The following is a 16178-nucleotide window of genomic DNA, read 5'->3' as shown; positions in this document are numbered from 1 at the left end:
CCAGTGCCAAGCCGAGGAATGGTGCCTCTACAGATTCCGAGAACGGACACTGGCTGGTTGGCTGGGAATTAAGCGAGAGTGACGTTTCGGTTGCTTGATGACGTTTTGTTAAATTTCCTTCTAGTATTGTGCTCACTGTTGACGTTTTTCATTATCACGCTGTGCACTGTGTGAGCCGTATACTTTATTGTCGCAATGCAGCAAGAGAGTCCCAAGGTTCTTTAGGATCGTGACTTCTTTGATTTAGAGGTTGTAAGCTTCCTTGCTGATCTAATGAAATTGGCTAGCTAGCGTATACAGAGCTGGGAAAGGGATATTTATTTGGCAGAAGTCGTATCTGTAGAAAGGACGCTTAGATCTTGAACTACATAAGGACGCTTAGATCTTGAACTACATAAGGTTAGCGCTAGTTCGCCAAGGCATCCTCATCAGTCAATTCCAGCTAAGTCTTTTTCTCTAAACTAGTTATGCCCTTCACTCAACACATAGATGGTCGATACAAGGTGGCACTTGGGTAGAAAAGAAAATCCTTTGTCATTGTGATTGAAGAGATAAGTGAGATGTTTATATTTTGAGAGTAGCTTCGTGTTTCTGGTCTCTTTTCAATGGGCACCTCTGCACTGCTTGAATAACCAAGGATGCTTAATTTCTTCCCGGGGCTCCACACTTCAATCTGTACGGCTGTTGACATCTCTTGTTATCAGTTAATCGAGAACCTCTCAGTAGTCTCAGCAAGTACTGTCTACTCAAGAAAGAAACCACTCAAATTTTCAAAGAAGCGTCTTCCATATCAAAATTTCAAACCAGGATAGAAATCAAGAGGAAAGTACATCCCATTGTGTATTCCCGTCGCCCCACCGCACTTTTTCGCAGCCATTCTTCTTCACCATCACTAAGTACTCACCCGTAGAACAATGATATATTCAAAAATTCCTTGAGACTTGATATAGCTCTCTTGAGCTTCATTGTTGGAACCCACGTTCTTCTGAATATGTCGTTGCTCTTCAGCGTGCTTTCATCTGTCATTAGTGTTCCTATTTCGGAAGGTGATCTTGCAAACAATATACACAGATGTCAGGCCACAATCGAACTCCGACTTCGGGACGACTTCCGAGCCCGAAGTCCACACTTGCAAATCTACTAGTCAGACTTCAGGAGAAAAAAAGAAGGGGCGAGATGGGAATTGAACCCAGGGCCTCTCGCATGTTTGTATGTCAGTCTGGTGTACCAGACCGTCGCCCAAAGCGAGAATCATACCACTAGACCACACGCCCATTTCTGTATAGTGCTGGGTGCTGCTAAACTATATTGTTAGAAATAAAGTGCAGTTGAAACCGTTGTTTGCAAAAAAAATCTATCAGTACCCCAAATTGAATGGGTTTGTTTATTGTCATTGGAAAAAGAAGTATAAGGATTTTTAGGCCAATTGGACGGCTTTCAAGTTAAATAAAGATCCAACGACATTCAGATAATACAGCGCCCTTGAATTTACACCTCTGAAAGCCGATACTGATAACATGACAAACATTGACTGTGTGTTTGACAAAGAAAGCCAAAACGGACAGTGCTAGCGGATTTGCATGAAACCTCTTCTCCTTGATGTGTCTTTAATTGGAGCATAACAAACTTCACAAGGCCCTAGTTTCAAAGAAGTCTTTGTCGAGGTCCTAATGGGCTGATCGAGACGAATTTTTGATCGTTTCAAAATTACCATTGTCAAAAGTGAAAGTCCCTCCTTCTCCTGCCTCCTCGTGGAAACAGTGTAACGAGACTGACGATGATCTTTTCGAAAGGCATTCGTGGGTCACAATCACAATGTCAGCCATGAAGTTCAAGAGGTGTGATGATGGAATGGAGGTCACTTGAGTGGCGAACTTGTGAGTATTTCTGCCATCGACAGCCGCTGGCCACCACAAAAGACCACGAATTTCATAGAGTCAACCCTCCTAATCACCAACTATTTGCTCGCAAACTTCTAGTCTATCTGAACTTGAAAAGCATTCACAATCAACGCTAATGGTGTCTCTCCAAGCCGTTGCGATTTTCGGCTGCGAAAGCAACCTTATCAGCAACCTTCTGCCACTCAAGACCAAAGCAATTGACAACTCAACGAAAGGAAGAAAAAAAATTACTAGCTAGGAAAATCACAAAAAACCTAGCTCAAGCACACCGAGCCCCGGATTCTTTCGTCTCGGTTCCCCTCCTTGTCTCACTACCCGGGGAGCCTCCCCACAGATAAGCTCGAGCACATTCCACACCATTCCCACCCACACGACCAACGTCCCAGCTACCAAGCCGATTCCCCCACAGTTCACCAAATTATACACAAATCTTGTCATAATCCATTCTTTAAGGAACCAATTGATAACCCAAAACCTTATAACTTCCTCTGGCCTCTCCCTCCTATCACTACCGCCCTCCTTGTAGTGACCCTGTCTGTCGCGTTTTGCTAAGTCAAATTTTTTTCTGTCTCCAACAACACCCCTTGACACTTACACCCCAAAACCTGCCCACTTTATACTTCCAATTCCCACATCAATGGGCGTTTGTTGCAGTTGTTTCTCGTCGTCAAGTGGCGACGGTAAGTACCCGCCGCTTCTCTTGGCGGAAAACGAACGTGAGGCCATCACGGCGCTCCTCCAGTACTTGGAGAACCGCTCCGATGTGGATTTCTTCAGCGACGGGCCCTTGAGGTCGTTGTCGACGTTGGTTTACTCGGAGAACATCGACTTGCAGCGAAGCGCTGCATTGGCGTTTGCCGAGATCACCGAGAAGGACGTGAGAGAAGTCAACAGAGACGTCTTGGAGCCCATCTTGATTCTCTTGCAACTGAACGACACGGAGGTTCAGCGAGCTGCATGCGGTGCCTTGGGCAATTTGGCGGTGAACAATGAGAACAAAGCGCTCATTGCTGAAATGGGCGGCATCGAGCCCTTGATCAGACAGATGATGCTGTCGAACATCGAGGTCCAGTGCAACGCTGTGGGCTGTATTACCAACCTTGCCACTCAGGACGACAACAAGTCCAAGATCGCCAAGCTGGGAGCCTTGATACCGCTCACAAAGCTTGCAAAGCTGAAGGATATCCGGGTTCAGCGCAACGCCACTGGTGCGTTGCTCAACATGACCCACTCCTTCGAAAATAGGCTGGAGTTGGTCAATGCCGGCGCTGTACCCGTGTTGGTGTCGTTGTTGTCGAGTGACGATGCTGACGTTCAGTACTACTGCACCACCGCCTTGCTGAACATTGCTGTGGACGAGCTGAACAGGAAGAAGTTGGCTGCAACCGAGCCCAAGCTCGTGGGCCAGTTGGTCAGCTTGATGGACTCGCCTTCGCCACGTGTTCAGTGCCAGGCTACTCTCGCGTTGAGAAACTTGGCCTCCGATTCCGGCTACCAGGTTGACATTGTCAGGGCGGGCGGCCTACCTCACTTGGTACATCTCTTGACTTGCAACCACCAGCCCCTTGTGTTGGCTGCGGTTGCTTGTATCCGTAACATCTCTATCCATCCATTGAACGAGGCTCTTATAATCGAAGCAGGCTTCTTAAAACCATTAGTCGCGTTGTTGGATTACAATGAGCTGGAGGAGATCCAGTGCCATGCCATTTCCACCTTGAGAAATCTTGCTGCTTCCAGCGAGAGAAATAGATTGGCCTTGTTGAATGCTGGCGCCGTTGAAAAGTGCAAGGAGCTCGTGTTGAAGGTGCCCTTGTCTGTACAATCGGAAATATCCGCCTGCTTTGCCATCTTGGCCTTGGCTGATGATTTGAAACCAAAATTATACGAGAGTCACATCATCGATGTTTTGATTCCATTGACTTTCAGCGAAAATGGCGAGGTATGTGGCAACTCGGCCGCTGCCTTGGCGAACTTGTGTTCCCGTGTTTCCGAGGAGCACAAAGAGTATATTCTTGACAACTGGAATAGTCCCGAAGAAGGTATTTACGGCTTTTTGATGAGATTTTTGCAGAGTGGAAGCGCAACATTTGAGCACATAGCTTTGTGGACGATATTGCAGCTTCTTGAGTCCAACAACGACGAGATTCAGGTGTTGATCAAGGAGAATGAAAGTGTACTTCTCGGTATCAAAAATTTGAGTGAAAGCCAGCAACACAATAACACAACACAGAATACCGCCGAGCTGAATGATTTCGATGATCCAAAGGTCGAGCTTTACAATTTGACGCAGCAGATCTTGCAAATCTTGGGTTGAATCCCTTCAGTCGGCAAATGCAATATGACACCTGTGGATGTGTAATGCTAGCGAAGCAGTGATGAATCTCTCTACCGGTTATAGTATAGTATAATAAAATAAACTAAAGAATGCCTACATTTCACTTTCTATGCTTTGTGCTGTATGCTTAGCTATGCAATAATTCAGGAGATTTGGATTTCTCCTTGGAATCCTCGGGTTGCTTGGGCGGAGAGGTATCCTGAATCTTCAAATCCTCCAATTTCTTTTGGAGCTCTTCTGAAGTCAGCTTTTCCAGAATTCCTTCTTCAGCTCTGTCTCTTTCTTCGGCTTCTAGCTTCTCAAGTTCATCATCAATTTCATCCTCGTCAATGCCATCTCTAGAAACGAGCAAAGCATCGGACACTGCGTTGGTAGAGGCAATTTCCTCATCAATTTCACCTTGAAGGGTGTCAAGCTCGTCAATAGAAACCTTCTCGTTCAAAGACTGCAACGTCGCTTTTGTTGACTGTAGCGTTTCAAACAACGAAACGTTGCCCTGGGCGTCATTGATCGCCTCTAATACGGTTACAAGCTGATTGGAAACCTTTTGGCACTTCAGGAGAGATTTTTTCACTTGAGCTTTTTGAATTAGCACACTTCGTAGTCTCTCTTCACGCGAGGAGTCCTTTACTTTGAGGAGCTTTTGTATACGCTGAGGAATCTCCTCATCTAATCTGTGCTCCAACAATGAGATGCGCTGTGCCATAGTATGGATGCTGGACTTCAACTTAAGTATCGCGATGTCTTCCTCGGAGATCTCCGCGTTGCTAGTGCCGAATTTAATGTACGTCTTATCAGACTTGCTGTTCTGCTTCACTATGGTCATTTTACCGGCATCTCGAGATATGTACGTCTGGAGAACTTCGAGATCTGTGTCACTAATGTGATCATGAACCTCTCTCACTAACGAAGCAAACATGTCGCCGTCAAGCAATTTGCTCGAGTAAACACCTTCTTTATCTAATCTCAGCTGAACTTGCTTGATGATGTCATCACCAACCACAGCCAAGTTGTCTATATGAATGTATGTCTCAGGTGCCAAGTGCCCACTCCTGTTGCTGGCTTTGAAAGATGAGAGCTTCATCACTGCCCATGTTGCCAGGAGCCACTTCATCGGTGATATGTAGTCGGCAAGGTGGCGGGTACCATATGGCGAGGTATCTTTGTATATAGAGAAAGGTATAAATTTCTTGGAACGAACAAGCTCTTCGAGGACAAGAGCCAACGATTTGGGCTCTCCATACTTTGCGTAGCTGAGGTCCTGAGCGAGCTTTGCTGTGGGAACAGAGACCGATGACTTAAAAAGGTGGCTCTTGATGGCCTCAGATAGCAACGCTGCCCACGCGTCGACATTGGCGGCGTAGCCTTCGGGATTGATCTCCTTGAGGTCAGCGAAATCCGAGAAGAGGGATGCTAGCCGAGATTCTCGGAATTCGGGTACTTTCTTCACCAAAGTGTCCATTGGAGTGGGAAAGTGTGGAGGAGGTAAAGTGTCCCTGAGATCAAGATTTAAGATGGGGGTCGCGAACACTATGTGCATTAGCGTCCGTAGTAACATTCGCAGCCAAAACGGCTAGAACAATTCAAACGGCACACGGATTAAAGTGAATCTCAATGGATAAAAATGGTCAATTGAATAAGGTTGCGGGATTATTAATTGCAGCAAATGTGCACATTGTACAAGTAGGTTAGATGGCTTCGAATAACGAGCCTGCAACTTCTGTGATGGTCACTTATCAGTAAGCTGTAGCCGAGAGCCCACCTCAGAGCTCAGGAAAAGTAATAAAAGAGGGCTCCTTTAGGAGAGCCAGTATAACAAGGGAGATGCAAATTTTACAGGTCAATTCCCACAGGCTCAGCTAATTTTGAGACTCTCTAGAGACACTTCGACCTGGTCTTGAAGCCGCTCCACCACGTCTAAGATCGCTGTTGCCGCTGGCGAATCGGCGTAATCGTCAAAGAAGCACTCGCCACTATCACAAGCACGCCCAATGCGAGGATCTAGAGGAACCGAGCCCAAGAAGGGAATGTTCATCTCCTTACAGAGCTGCTCGCCGCCGCCAGTTGTAGGCTTGAATATACGCAGCTCTCCTTGGCAGTTGGGACACACAAAGCCAGACATGTTCTCAACGAGGCCGAGGATCTTGATGTTGGCTTTTCGACAAAAATCGATCTCTTTCCTCACGTCTAGAAGAGCCACTTCCTGCGGAGTGGTCACAAGAAGCGCCCCATCGATTCCAGCATCCTTCATGTACGTTGTCACCGAAAGGTGCTCGTCACTAGTGCCTGGAGGTGTATCTACGATAAGGTAGTCTAAATGCTCCCCCCAGTTGACGTCTTTCAAGAACTGTTTGATGAGTCCATTTTTCTTGTTTCCTCTCCAGATAATCGCCAGGTCGGGGTCAGGGAGCATGAACGATATCAGCATGAGGCCTAAGTTGTCGGCCACATACACCGGTGACCAGCCTGAGTTCAGCTGGTGGACGGTTTCTCCCTCGGCCCCAAGCATCCTAGGCAACGAGGGGCCGCAAATATCAAGATCCATAGCCCCTACTTCGAGATCTTCATCAGCAGCAAGCGCCCATGCGAGCATCAGGGAGAAGGTTGACTTGCCTACACCGCCTTTTCCCGAAAGAACTAGGATCTTGTGCTGGATGTTCTGAAGGCGCTCGGTTATCACCGGGATATCTGGATCAGGTCCCTTGGGTAGACTTTCACAGATGTTCTGGTTGGGACACCCTTGACAGGCATCACCTTTTCCAGCGTTTTCAGACTCTGGTCCTGGACAGTGCTCTGGTTCTGGGGCGTTGAGAGGAACGCTGGTGCTTGGAGGCGGTGGCAAGGGCTGCACGACGTCTGCAGATGGAGCCATCGTGGTATACGTAGATATTGTGGAAGTGCTTGATGTTTTTGGTGAAGATCTAAAGTTAGGATTTGATGATTCTTAGTAATCTAACTATATGCTGATGTAGCCTGCGTGCAGGATTTGATAGAAGGGTGCGCTTCAACTCCCTCTAGTCGATGGCTGCGAAACGTGCCTGAAAGTAACTCTTCTCGTTCTCCCCCATTTCGATTGCCATCAATTTCTCCTTGAGGTCGGAAGTCGCTGTAAGGCTGATTAAAGCAAGGTCACCCACTGTTTTGGCCATGATGCAAAGTGCTGCATGCTGCTTGAAGTCTCCCTCGCTTCTGTATTGGGCCAAGTTCTCAAGCAAGAACGTCACTCTTTCACGATCTGGGTCTTCGAGATTCTCCTCGGCCTGAAGAGCATGGAAATATGCTGCAAAGAGACCACCACCTTGGTTCCAGGACGGTATTATGCGCCCGTTGTCGGGGAATCGATCGATTATGGACATGAGACGGGCCCAAGAAGCTTGGTTCTCTTCTATAACAGCAGCAGGACCAATCTGCTTGACAATGTTTTCGTGAGCTTGTTCCCATAGGCCAGCAGTAACCAAGGCATCTCCTTTGCCCCAGTAATCCTTCTCGCGGTTTTTTTCCTCAGCAACAGCTTCGTAAATCAAGCTGCGAGGGATAACAAGCACCGTGGCCAAGTATTCCTCCTCGTCAACGCTGTCGCCCTTGATGTGCTTTATGTTATCCAACACTGCACGCCGAAGAAGCTTTGATGCAGCGGTGTCCTCATTAGTCATTGCGTAAATGAAAATTGCCTCTTTCCAAAGACTGACCCTCTCTAAGTCTTTACCAAAAGCTTCACACACCAGATCTTGTGTTTTTGGATCTAAATCGAGAACCTCGGCCAACATCCACTTGACCACAATATTTATGTTGGACTTTTGTAAGAGGCGACCAGCAGCCTCTTTTCCGTTAAGCGTGAACTCCAGGTATACTCGAAGCAAGCTTGCGAGAGAGCTTTTATCGTCATCGAAATCGACATTGTCAAGGATTTTATGGAGTGGTTGTATTACGCTTGAATAATGGACGAGCACACCGAGTTTGATGGCAGGTTTGTACGAGACGACCACTTTGTCAAAATCTCCGCTTAAGATCTGATATATTTGTCGAATTGGAACAGGCACCAATTGATCTTCAGCAGGCCAGGCTGCAAGTTGAGATTTTGCCATGCGTTTGGCGACAGCTTCGTTGGCATCTAAAGTCGCCAAGACGGTTGCAAGATGGGCGTTCTTGGATGACAACGAAATCTCGATGGCATCCTTGATCTCGCCATTAAGAACTTTATAAAGAATTCTCTCTAAATTATCATTTGATGTCGGGAATGAGCTCTTATTATGTTTTTGAAGCCACTTGGAAAGCTCACGTCTTCGCTTAATTGATTTAAGATGTGTGACAATTCTATCTCTCTGCTCGTCTGTATTCTTTGATTGCTCTGATTCCTTGATCTCAACAGGATCAAAGAGAATAGAGGCAAGATTCAAGAGATCAGTATCTGCGACATCTATGGCACTCAACTCTGCAAACGTGGTGCGCGGTGGGATGCGAACAAAGGGAAGCCCGTTCTGTCTAGATTTGACGGTGGCATTTAGCAATAGTGTTTGCACTAGCTTAGTCATGCTCGTTATGTCGAAATCTGGCTTGAATTCCTCAGCGGCAGGCATTTCTTTGATAGGCGTGGAAACCTGATCCATACCAACTGAGCTTTTGTTGAAGTCTGAAAACATGATATCGCTCACATTCCTTAAAGCCAGTCCAGATTTACGAGGGATTGCGGTATAAGGAGTCAATGCAGAGTTTATGTCATTCGACAATTCAAGCTGTACGAGCCAGTCGTCGGAAGTGGGCAAGTCAGCACGTTTGCTAATGGCATGGAAGGCCTCGTCGCTATCGAGTACAGGTTCATATGCTTTTTCGTCAACAAGGTTTCTCATGTCCGTGTATGGTGGTAAAACACTGACAATTTGCTTGAGATAGTCAAATTTTGAGCTGTCAGTGTAAGCAGCAGGAACAGCAAGAGCAAGTTCGTCTTCCTCATCCTCATCCTCGGAGCTCGACTGAACAGTGATGTCACTCACATTAGCAGCCAATGCATTTGCGGACTGTTCCTCCTTGTACAATTGCATTTGTCGCGTGATTTCATCCTCCACCAAGCGCTGCTTTATAGCTAGTGAGCTGTCATGCTTGGCGATGCTACCATAATCCCACGCACCTGGAATACCCTCACTCTGTTTAATGACCTTCTGGCGTTTGAGCTCATTTTGGTACTCAGGGTTCTCGTAGATTCTGGAATATTGCTTTGTTGACTCGTCCTCCTCTGCGTCCTGCTTTTTCTTGATTTCCCTAATACGCTTCTGTTCTTCGGTTTCGTCATCTTCTTCACTATCTTCAATCAATCCCCACACACTGAAGTGTTTGACCTTGAAGGTCCAATAATGCTCGATGGGATCGTAGGTGACGAATTCTGCACCTACAACTCTTTTGAGTCTCTTGATGTGCTCATCTAGTGACCTTTTCTTGGGTTCGGATTTTAATGTGATGATCGCAGGGACGTTGAGCTCACGGCTTATTGGTGGTTTAGCAGCTTCGTAGTCAAAGTATACCTTGACAATGCCGTCCTCAATCTTGATTATATCATCGAAAAGCACACTAGACACCGGAATATCGTTAACACGGCATCTGTCGAAGATCGTAGTCAAATCGACAGGAAAAATGTACGCAATCTGACCCTTCGATTTGCGACCAACAATGAAGCTGTCAACAGACGACAATTGTTCTCTGGTCATCTTTTCGAGCTCTGCAATAGATGGAGAGCACCAGTATCCCTTTGGGTCTTCAGTACTTTCAGATTTGCCATCTTCAACTAGTGATCGGTCCTTTTTGATTGCGTCGCCATGCTTGTGCGAATCGTTTGTACTGTCATCGACGTCAACATCTTCGTAGGCATCACCTAGAAGTTGATTATCAAGCGACAGAATTAGTACTCGCCTTTTCTTTGCACTAAACACCTTGTCGGCGTTAATCTGATGGAACTTATGTGGCCTGGACTGGATCACGAGACGCTTCATTTCCCCTACCGACTTGTTTTCTATGGGTTGGCGAGCATGTGGCTTTTGGGGTTTCTTCACACCGAGATTCAGAGAGGGCAATGTCCCAACATTCTCGCGGATGTAGTTTGACTGGGTGAACAAACCTTTGAGTTTGCCCACACTGGAGTTAGAGGCAGCCAGGTCAGAAGTGTACCTGAATATGTTGAAAGTTTGGGCCAACTTTCCCAATAAAGACGACTTTCGCTGTGGTTGTTTCACTGGGCCCGATATGGATGGCAGATGAAGTGGTGGCTCACTGCTAGCGAAAAGCGAGCCTGTTAGTGATGCTGGCATGGTATCTGTGGAACGCTGTATGGCAGACAAGATCTTGCCTGAATTGTATGGGTCATTAGTGGCCACAGAGGATTGCGGTGCCTGTGGTTGTGGCTGCTGTGTCGAAGAAGTATTGCCAAAGAGACCCCCTGAAGCCGCAGGCTTATTGAAGAGGTTGCTCGAGTTGCCAGAATTGAATAACCCACCGCCAGTGCCAGCGCCAATGCCATTAGCAGTGTTGCTAGAACCGAAAAGACCACCAGAGCCTGAGCCAGTGGCGTTCGTTGCAGTTGTGTTACTTTTATTTCCAAAAAGGCCTCCAGTGCTACCACCAGTATTAGTGCTGCCAAATAACCCTCCGCCAGAGGTCCCGCTTGCTGCTGGCTTGTTAAAAAGGCTCGATCCCGTAGTTCCAGAGCTTGTGTTTGGAGCGCTAGTATTACCAAAAAGCCCAGTCGAGTTACTGCCGCCTGTGTTGGAATTCCCAAAGAGGCCTCCTCCTGTTGATGTCGATGAGTTGCCAAAAAGGCCGCCGCTGGGCTGACTCGACGAGGCGTTCCCAAACAATCCGCCATTGGGCTTCTTATTGGATGAGTCTTGAGTATTTGAAAAGAGCCCGCTTCCTGGTTTCTGCGTGTTGCCGAAGAGGTTGTTTTGGTTGTTTTGGGTAGAGTTGCCAAACAAGCCTGTGGTGGGAGCTGTTGGCGCAGCCGAAGCGGTGTTGGAATTGGCGGTGGCACCAAATCCAGTAGAGTTGTTCCATGTGGAACTGCCGAAATTCATGGCGTTTTTTTGACGATGTTAGGGCACTTGAATTGGGGTTCAGGGTATTGTTACTGAGGCTACTCGAAAAATTTAGGACTGCTACAGTGCATACAGGATTTGCAACTAATGGAACTACGTCCATGAGCACTCACTATTTCAAGATCTAGTATACATGACTCAAATCCTATTTATTGTTTGTCTCCTAAGACTGCTCTGCAACGCCAATGCCCATGTACAGCTCGGCACAGTACCAGAACTTGTCGAATTTTCTCACGTTGGCTCTCACATTGTATAACGCATTGGGGATGCCAGCGTCGACTACGTAGTGCGACACGTCGTCGTGGCCAGCACCAATCAGTCGATTGTTGTATGCATGTAGCAAGCCACTGATGGGCAAACCCAACGACACAATAAATCGGCTGTGTAACACGAGGTCAGGATCAGCAACAGTGCCGGACCCACCATCTATGCCTGAGGGAACATCTAGAGAAAGCACGCGAGATCTCTGTTTTGGCTCGTTCGCCCAGCGAGAGAGCTCTTTGAGAGTCTGGAGATTTTCTTCGGAGTAAAACATGTCAAGTAGGTGGCCTTCGAAGCCTTGCAATGCATCGACAATCAATTCTACCGGGGTCTCGAGCTGGTTGTTCAAGATATCCAACAACACGGAGAATTCAGATGAGATACACTTGCCACCAAATTTTTCAAATACTTCGCTTTCACGACGCGTTTCCTCATCCAAGTCTGCGTCGTTAATCACGTATGCCAAAACACGAACGCCATGATTGGTTAAATGGCGCCCAAGAGCAAATGCACGGCTACTTGACCTTCCGTTGCCAATCAAAAGCAACACCAAAGGCGGCAAGTTGTGATTTTTCCTGTTGCTTAGACGAACAGCTCCGCCAAGGATCTCCTTGACCACGAGGTTGTACAAGTTCAATGCAGTGGTCTCAATCATAGACTTCTGATTGTACAAAAATGTTTCACCGGCAATTCTTTCTATTTCAAGAAGCTGCACAGGAGTGGCTGTAGGAACTGTTGATTTATCGGGAAAAGTAAACTTGTGAGGCTTCGAGGAGAACAGCTCTCTGGCTAGAAGCGATGGAATGCTATTTGCTCTGGATGCCTCCAAAGGCAGCGTGATTCTCTTTGTGGAAGAGCCAAGGTTGTTCCAGTTATCTTGTTTGCCCGCTGGAATGACCATTTCATCATTATCGAATTTATCGTTGGGGGTCTGTTTTTTCTGAGCCTGAACGTTGTCCTTCTTGTTGTGTCCCACAAGCCTGTCTTGCACGCTTACTTTATCATTTTTCTGGAAATCAGCAAAGACAGAGGCTTTATCGAACATCGCCAAGTTAGCAGCAAAATCAAACTCTTCAGATGCCTTAATATCCTGAACATTTGAGGACCAATCTGACAGCGGTTCCTTCGTTCTGGGAGTTCCGCTTCGAGAAGTAGATTTGGACACTGAAACAATGGCATCGTCAATTTGCTCTAATGGTTTTGCCTTTTTCTTTTTCTTGTTCTCCTTGTTGAAGTCTGGAGGTAACTGGGTGACTTTTAAATCCTTGATCCTCGCATTGGGGAATTTCTTGTTGTCTAGAGTGATCAGGTTGCCATCTACGTGAGAAATTCTGCCCCTCACGTCCCCTCCGTCTTTAAATTGAAGGGTCACTTCGTAGTTTATGAACTCCGTCATGTTTGATTGAAGGTTTTCCGGACTCGATAGTTGGAGCGCTGCTTAAGTTGGAGCGGGAGGCACGGGTGTGCTTTTGTCTAGCACTTTGGCAGGGTCAAAAAATTCTAGCATTTCTTCGATACTTTGACTTTCTTTCCGACAAGTTTCGGCTAGAAACGTAGCCTGTTTAAGAATGACGTTCCGTGATTGCGTCCTATTTTTTTCATAGTTTTCAAGAAGCTCTTTGTGAAGGTAAGTATTTTGCGCTGTGAGCTCTTTGACCTCCTTCTCCTGAAGCTGTAGCTTTGACTTGAGGTACTTGATTTCGAAGGCTTGTTTTTCTGCTTCTCTTTCGAGATATTTCACCAATGACGTGGTTTTCACAGAATCGCTCCTAGCTTCAAGCTGCAAAGTGAGATCACGCACTCTGTCCTTGAGGGTTTCTACAACCAGTTTATCCATTTCTTTGAATTTGTCCCACTCAATTGGGGGTGCTTTGATAGCAGAAGTGTTCGCTCTAGCTTTGGTCTTGATGTTCTTCACTTGATTGGCATAATTGAGTGTCTGTTGGGTCTCTTCGTAATCGAAGGGAGATATGCAAAAAATCATGGCTGTCTTTGAATTTCCGGCCAAGTTCTCTCGAAGCAAATAGGTAAGCGTGGAGTCTCTGTAGGGCACAACAGGCGGAGGTTTGGAAGAATTAGCCAGCGCCAATATGTTGATACAACGGCCCAAAACCGTGAGAGACTTATTTATTTGCGTTCCTTCTTTCATTCTGTCAGCCTGACCGAAGGATCCTGTTTTGTGGAGTCTTTCGGAACCTGCAAGGTCAACTAAACGAATACTCGACAATATCTTTTCATTGGGCTCTCCAACATCCAAAGCATCTTCAGACACATACTTTGTCTGCTCAAGTGTGAGTGTTATCACTGCATGGGACCGAGAACTTGAAATGTTCATTTGAGTCGACGCCACTGTTCTATTCCCGTTGCCCTTTGCCAAAAGCAGTGTAAATTGCTCAAACAGAGTCACAGGTATCTCCTCCAATCCCTCCACATACGAGCCTGTAACTGGATGCTCCCTCACACGACACTGTTTCGAGTTGCTCAAGAGATCCTTCACTTTCTCGTTATAAATCTCCATGTACGACACGTAAAGCTCACAGTTGATCCTGCTTTGGACGAGATCGTCCTTGTGTCGCAAAATGTCTCTCACCATCAACGGGATAAGTCCTGGGCTCTTCTCATGGCCCATCATCGTGTACGTTTTCCCAGATCCTGTCTGGCCGTAAGCCAAAAGGCACACGTTGTACCCTTGGAAGAAATGCTCCACTAATTGTGGTCCTGAGCTTTGATAGAAGCCTGTGTTATCCACGTAGTGCTCATCGTAAGCGTCATACGACCATACACACTGGTCAAAGATGTATTTTTTGTGGGACTCGTTGTTTTTAAGGATGGTGGTGTTTTTGCCGGCCGGCATTTCAACAAGGCAATCCTCGAGCCCGTCTTCACGTGGAAGAGGCGGCCTGAGCCGCACAATGACCCTGACATTGTTGGTTTCAGCCATGGGTGGTGGATGGTGTTGATAGTGATAAAGATGTAAACATTGGGACTGCACCTGTGGGTGCAAAATAGTAAGGTGAGGAAGAGCCCTGAGACAGAGAGATGAGAAGAGGTGATCCTTTTCTTTTCTTATTCTTCTTCTTTTAGTTCTAGTGTATTAACTTTTCTACTTCTCTTTCTCTTTTTCTGCTAGTTCTACTTATTTATCACGATTTACCGCAGAAAATTTGCTCTCGCATACTGATTCATATTTCAGCGCTCATTTTGATTGCCGTCTCCATTATGGTAGACCAACTGCGAATGAGATGGATATACAACTCAATACCAGAGTTAAGGGATAGTCTGTTTCTGGCGAGGCCAACAAAATCCAGTATTTCTTGATTTGACACTTTCATCAAAAGGCTGAGCGATTTGGGTCTGACATTGTCCTCCTACCACAGAAAAGTATGAGAATAGCGGTTTCCTAGAGGTGCTTACTACCTAACAAAATAGCCAAAAGGGATGAGTGACTACTGATAACTCTCATTCAATTAGCAAGATAACCATTGATGTTAATCATCAATCAAAAGGTTCCAATAACTTGACACCAGAATTCGATTCCACTACACTGGCGGTTGCAAGAAGGGCCACAAGTTGCAATCTGCCTGGCCCAGCGGCAAGCTCTCTGGAGCCGCTAAGTCTTGTGTCACCAAGGGCAACTTTAGATGCTCCTCCAGCGTCCACGATCTCGAGCCATACACTCCCAGAAAACTTGTCAGCGCCAAAGCACACAAGCAGGAGGTCCACAAATGAGATAGGCCGTCGCTGGCTAAGAGGAAAGGAACAAAGGAGCAGATCCATGCTAGAACGCCCAATACCCCAAGAAACCACTGGAAACGCCTAATACCTTTACTGCTCCACTGGCAAGGAGCATCTTGGGGCTCTGGGTACGAAAAGAACCCTGTGGATACCGACCCGAGGCCGGTTCCAGAGAAGCATAGCGTGAGGCAGTTTGCCTGGGGAACAAGCCTCAAATACAAGCATATACAGCCCACAAGAAAGCTTGTTAAGGCCAACAAAGGCACAAGGAATCTTAAAATGAGAGTGACACGCCGTATGTGGTACATATTGCCAATAAGCAAGGTCCCTGTATTTCTGCGATTGGGGTAGGCATCGTAGGGAATGGGGCCAGTGGGGTTTGTTCCTGAGATGTTGTTGCCGCTGATGCTTGCGAGGACACTGTCATCAACGCTGCTGGAAACGTTGTTTCTATTGTGAATTTTCTCGATGCCATCGCCGCCGTTTAGGGTATCTTTGGCGCCCAGATAGTCTACGTCGTCGATTGCCTTTTCAATTGCATCGTCACGGACACTCCTGGAGTTACAACCTGCCAGGTCGACGCTTTTGTCAGCGTCCGAAGTCTCTCGAAAACTGCACGAGATGGACTCAAGTTCAATGCTGTCGGTTGTCCTGGTCTCCACAGCACCCTCACAGGGAACAAGTTTTTGCAAGGCCGTCTTGACCGATTTGTTTGTGGAAACGGCAAAACATGTGAAGTAGTTTTTCTCAATGACACCATTTTTGGAAATGAGGCCTAAACTCATTACAACTGGGTATTTGGCTTTTTCTGGAGTGGACGATTGTTGGTAACAAATGGCTGCAAAATGGCTGCGAAAGATCTACGTT

General features: G+C 46.7%; 7 protein-coding genes across 7 annotated transcripts; 1 reads left to right on the top strand and 6 right to left on the bottom strand. All coding sequences in view use genetic code 12, as the record gives it.

The window, feature by feature from the left end:
- Positions 1 to 2538: 2538 nt before the first annotated feature.
- VAC8 (protein anchor VAC8) lies at positions 2539 to 4215 on the top strand (the record flags this gene model as incomplete). Its single annotated transcript, XM_029036795.2, has 1 exon — positions 2539 to 4215. One exon carries the CDS (start codon positions 2539 to 2541, stop codon positions 4213 to 4215), a length of 1677 nt encoding a protein of 558 aa, XP_028888892.2.
- Positions 4216 to 4363: 148 nt separating this feature from the next.
- Positions 4364 to 5698, bottom strand: CJI96_0004542 (uncharacterized protein; the record flags this gene model as incomplete). Its single annotated transcript, XM_029036794.2, has 1 exon — positions 4364 to 5698. The coding sequence occupies one exon, from the start codon at positions 5696 to 5698 to the stop codon at positions 4364 to 4366; it is 1335 nt and encodes a 444-aa protein (XP_028888891.2).
- Positions 5699 to 6091: 393 nt separating this feature from the next.
- CJI96_0004541 (Fe-S cluster-binding ATPase) lies at positions 6092 to 7108 on the bottom strand (the record flags this gene model as incomplete). Its single annotated transcript, XM_029036793.2, has 1 exon — positions 6092 to 7108. The coding sequence occupies one exon, from the start codon at positions 7106 to 7108 to the stop codon at positions 6092 to 6094; it is 1017 nt and encodes a 338-aa protein (XP_028888890.2).
- Positions 7109 to 7250: 142 nt separating this feature from the next.
- Positions 7251 to 11294, bottom strand: CJI96_0004540 (nucleocytoplasmic transporter NUP145; the record flags this gene model as incomplete). The annotated part of the gene is made up of 1 exon (XM_029036792.2): positions 7251 to 11294. One exon carries the CDS (start codon positions 11292 to 11294, stop codon positions 7251 to 7253), a length of 4044 nt encoding a protein of 1347 aa, XP_028888889.2.
- A 184-nt stretch (positions 11295 to 11478) lies between these two features.
- Positions 11479 to 12972, bottom strand: EDC3 (Edc3p; the record flags this gene model as incomplete). The annotated part of the gene is made up of 1 exon (XM_029036791.2): positions 11479 to 12972. The coding sequence occupies one exon, from the start codon at positions 12970 to 12972 to the stop codon at positions 11479 to 11481; it is 1494 nt and encodes a 497-aa protein (XP_028888888.2).
- Positions 12973 to 13014: 42 nt separating this feature from the next.
- CJI96_0004538 (uncharacterized protein) lies at positions 13015 to 14517 on the bottom strand (the record flags this gene model as incomplete). Its single annotated transcript, XM_029036790.2, has 1 exon — positions 13015 to 14517. One exon carries the CDS (start codon positions 14515 to 14517, stop codon positions 13015 to 13017), a length of 1503 nt encoding a protein of 500 aa, XP_028888887.2.
- A 598-nt stretch (positions 14518 to 15115) lies between these two features.
- Positions 15116 to 16096, bottom strand: CJI96_0004537 (uncharacterized protein; the record flags this gene model as incomplete). The annotated part of the gene is made up of 1 exon (XM_029036789.2): positions 15116 to 16096. The coding sequence occupies one exon, from the start codon at positions 16094 to 16096 to the stop codon at positions 15116 to 15118; it is 981 nt and encodes a 326-aa protein (XP_028888886.2).
- Positions 16097 to 16178: the final 82 nt, after the last annotated feature.

This window comes from Candidozyma auris, chromosome 5 (genome assembly GCF_003013715.1).
Source record: "Candidozyma auris chromosome 5, complete sequence".
Classification (NCBI taxonomy): Eukaryota; Fungi; Ascomycota; class Pichiomycetes; order Serinales; family Metschnikowiaceae; genus Candidozyma; species Candidozyma auris.
The sequence above is the reverse complement of the archived record's forward strand: the minus strand, read 5'-3'. Positions and strand labels throughout refer to the sequence as shown.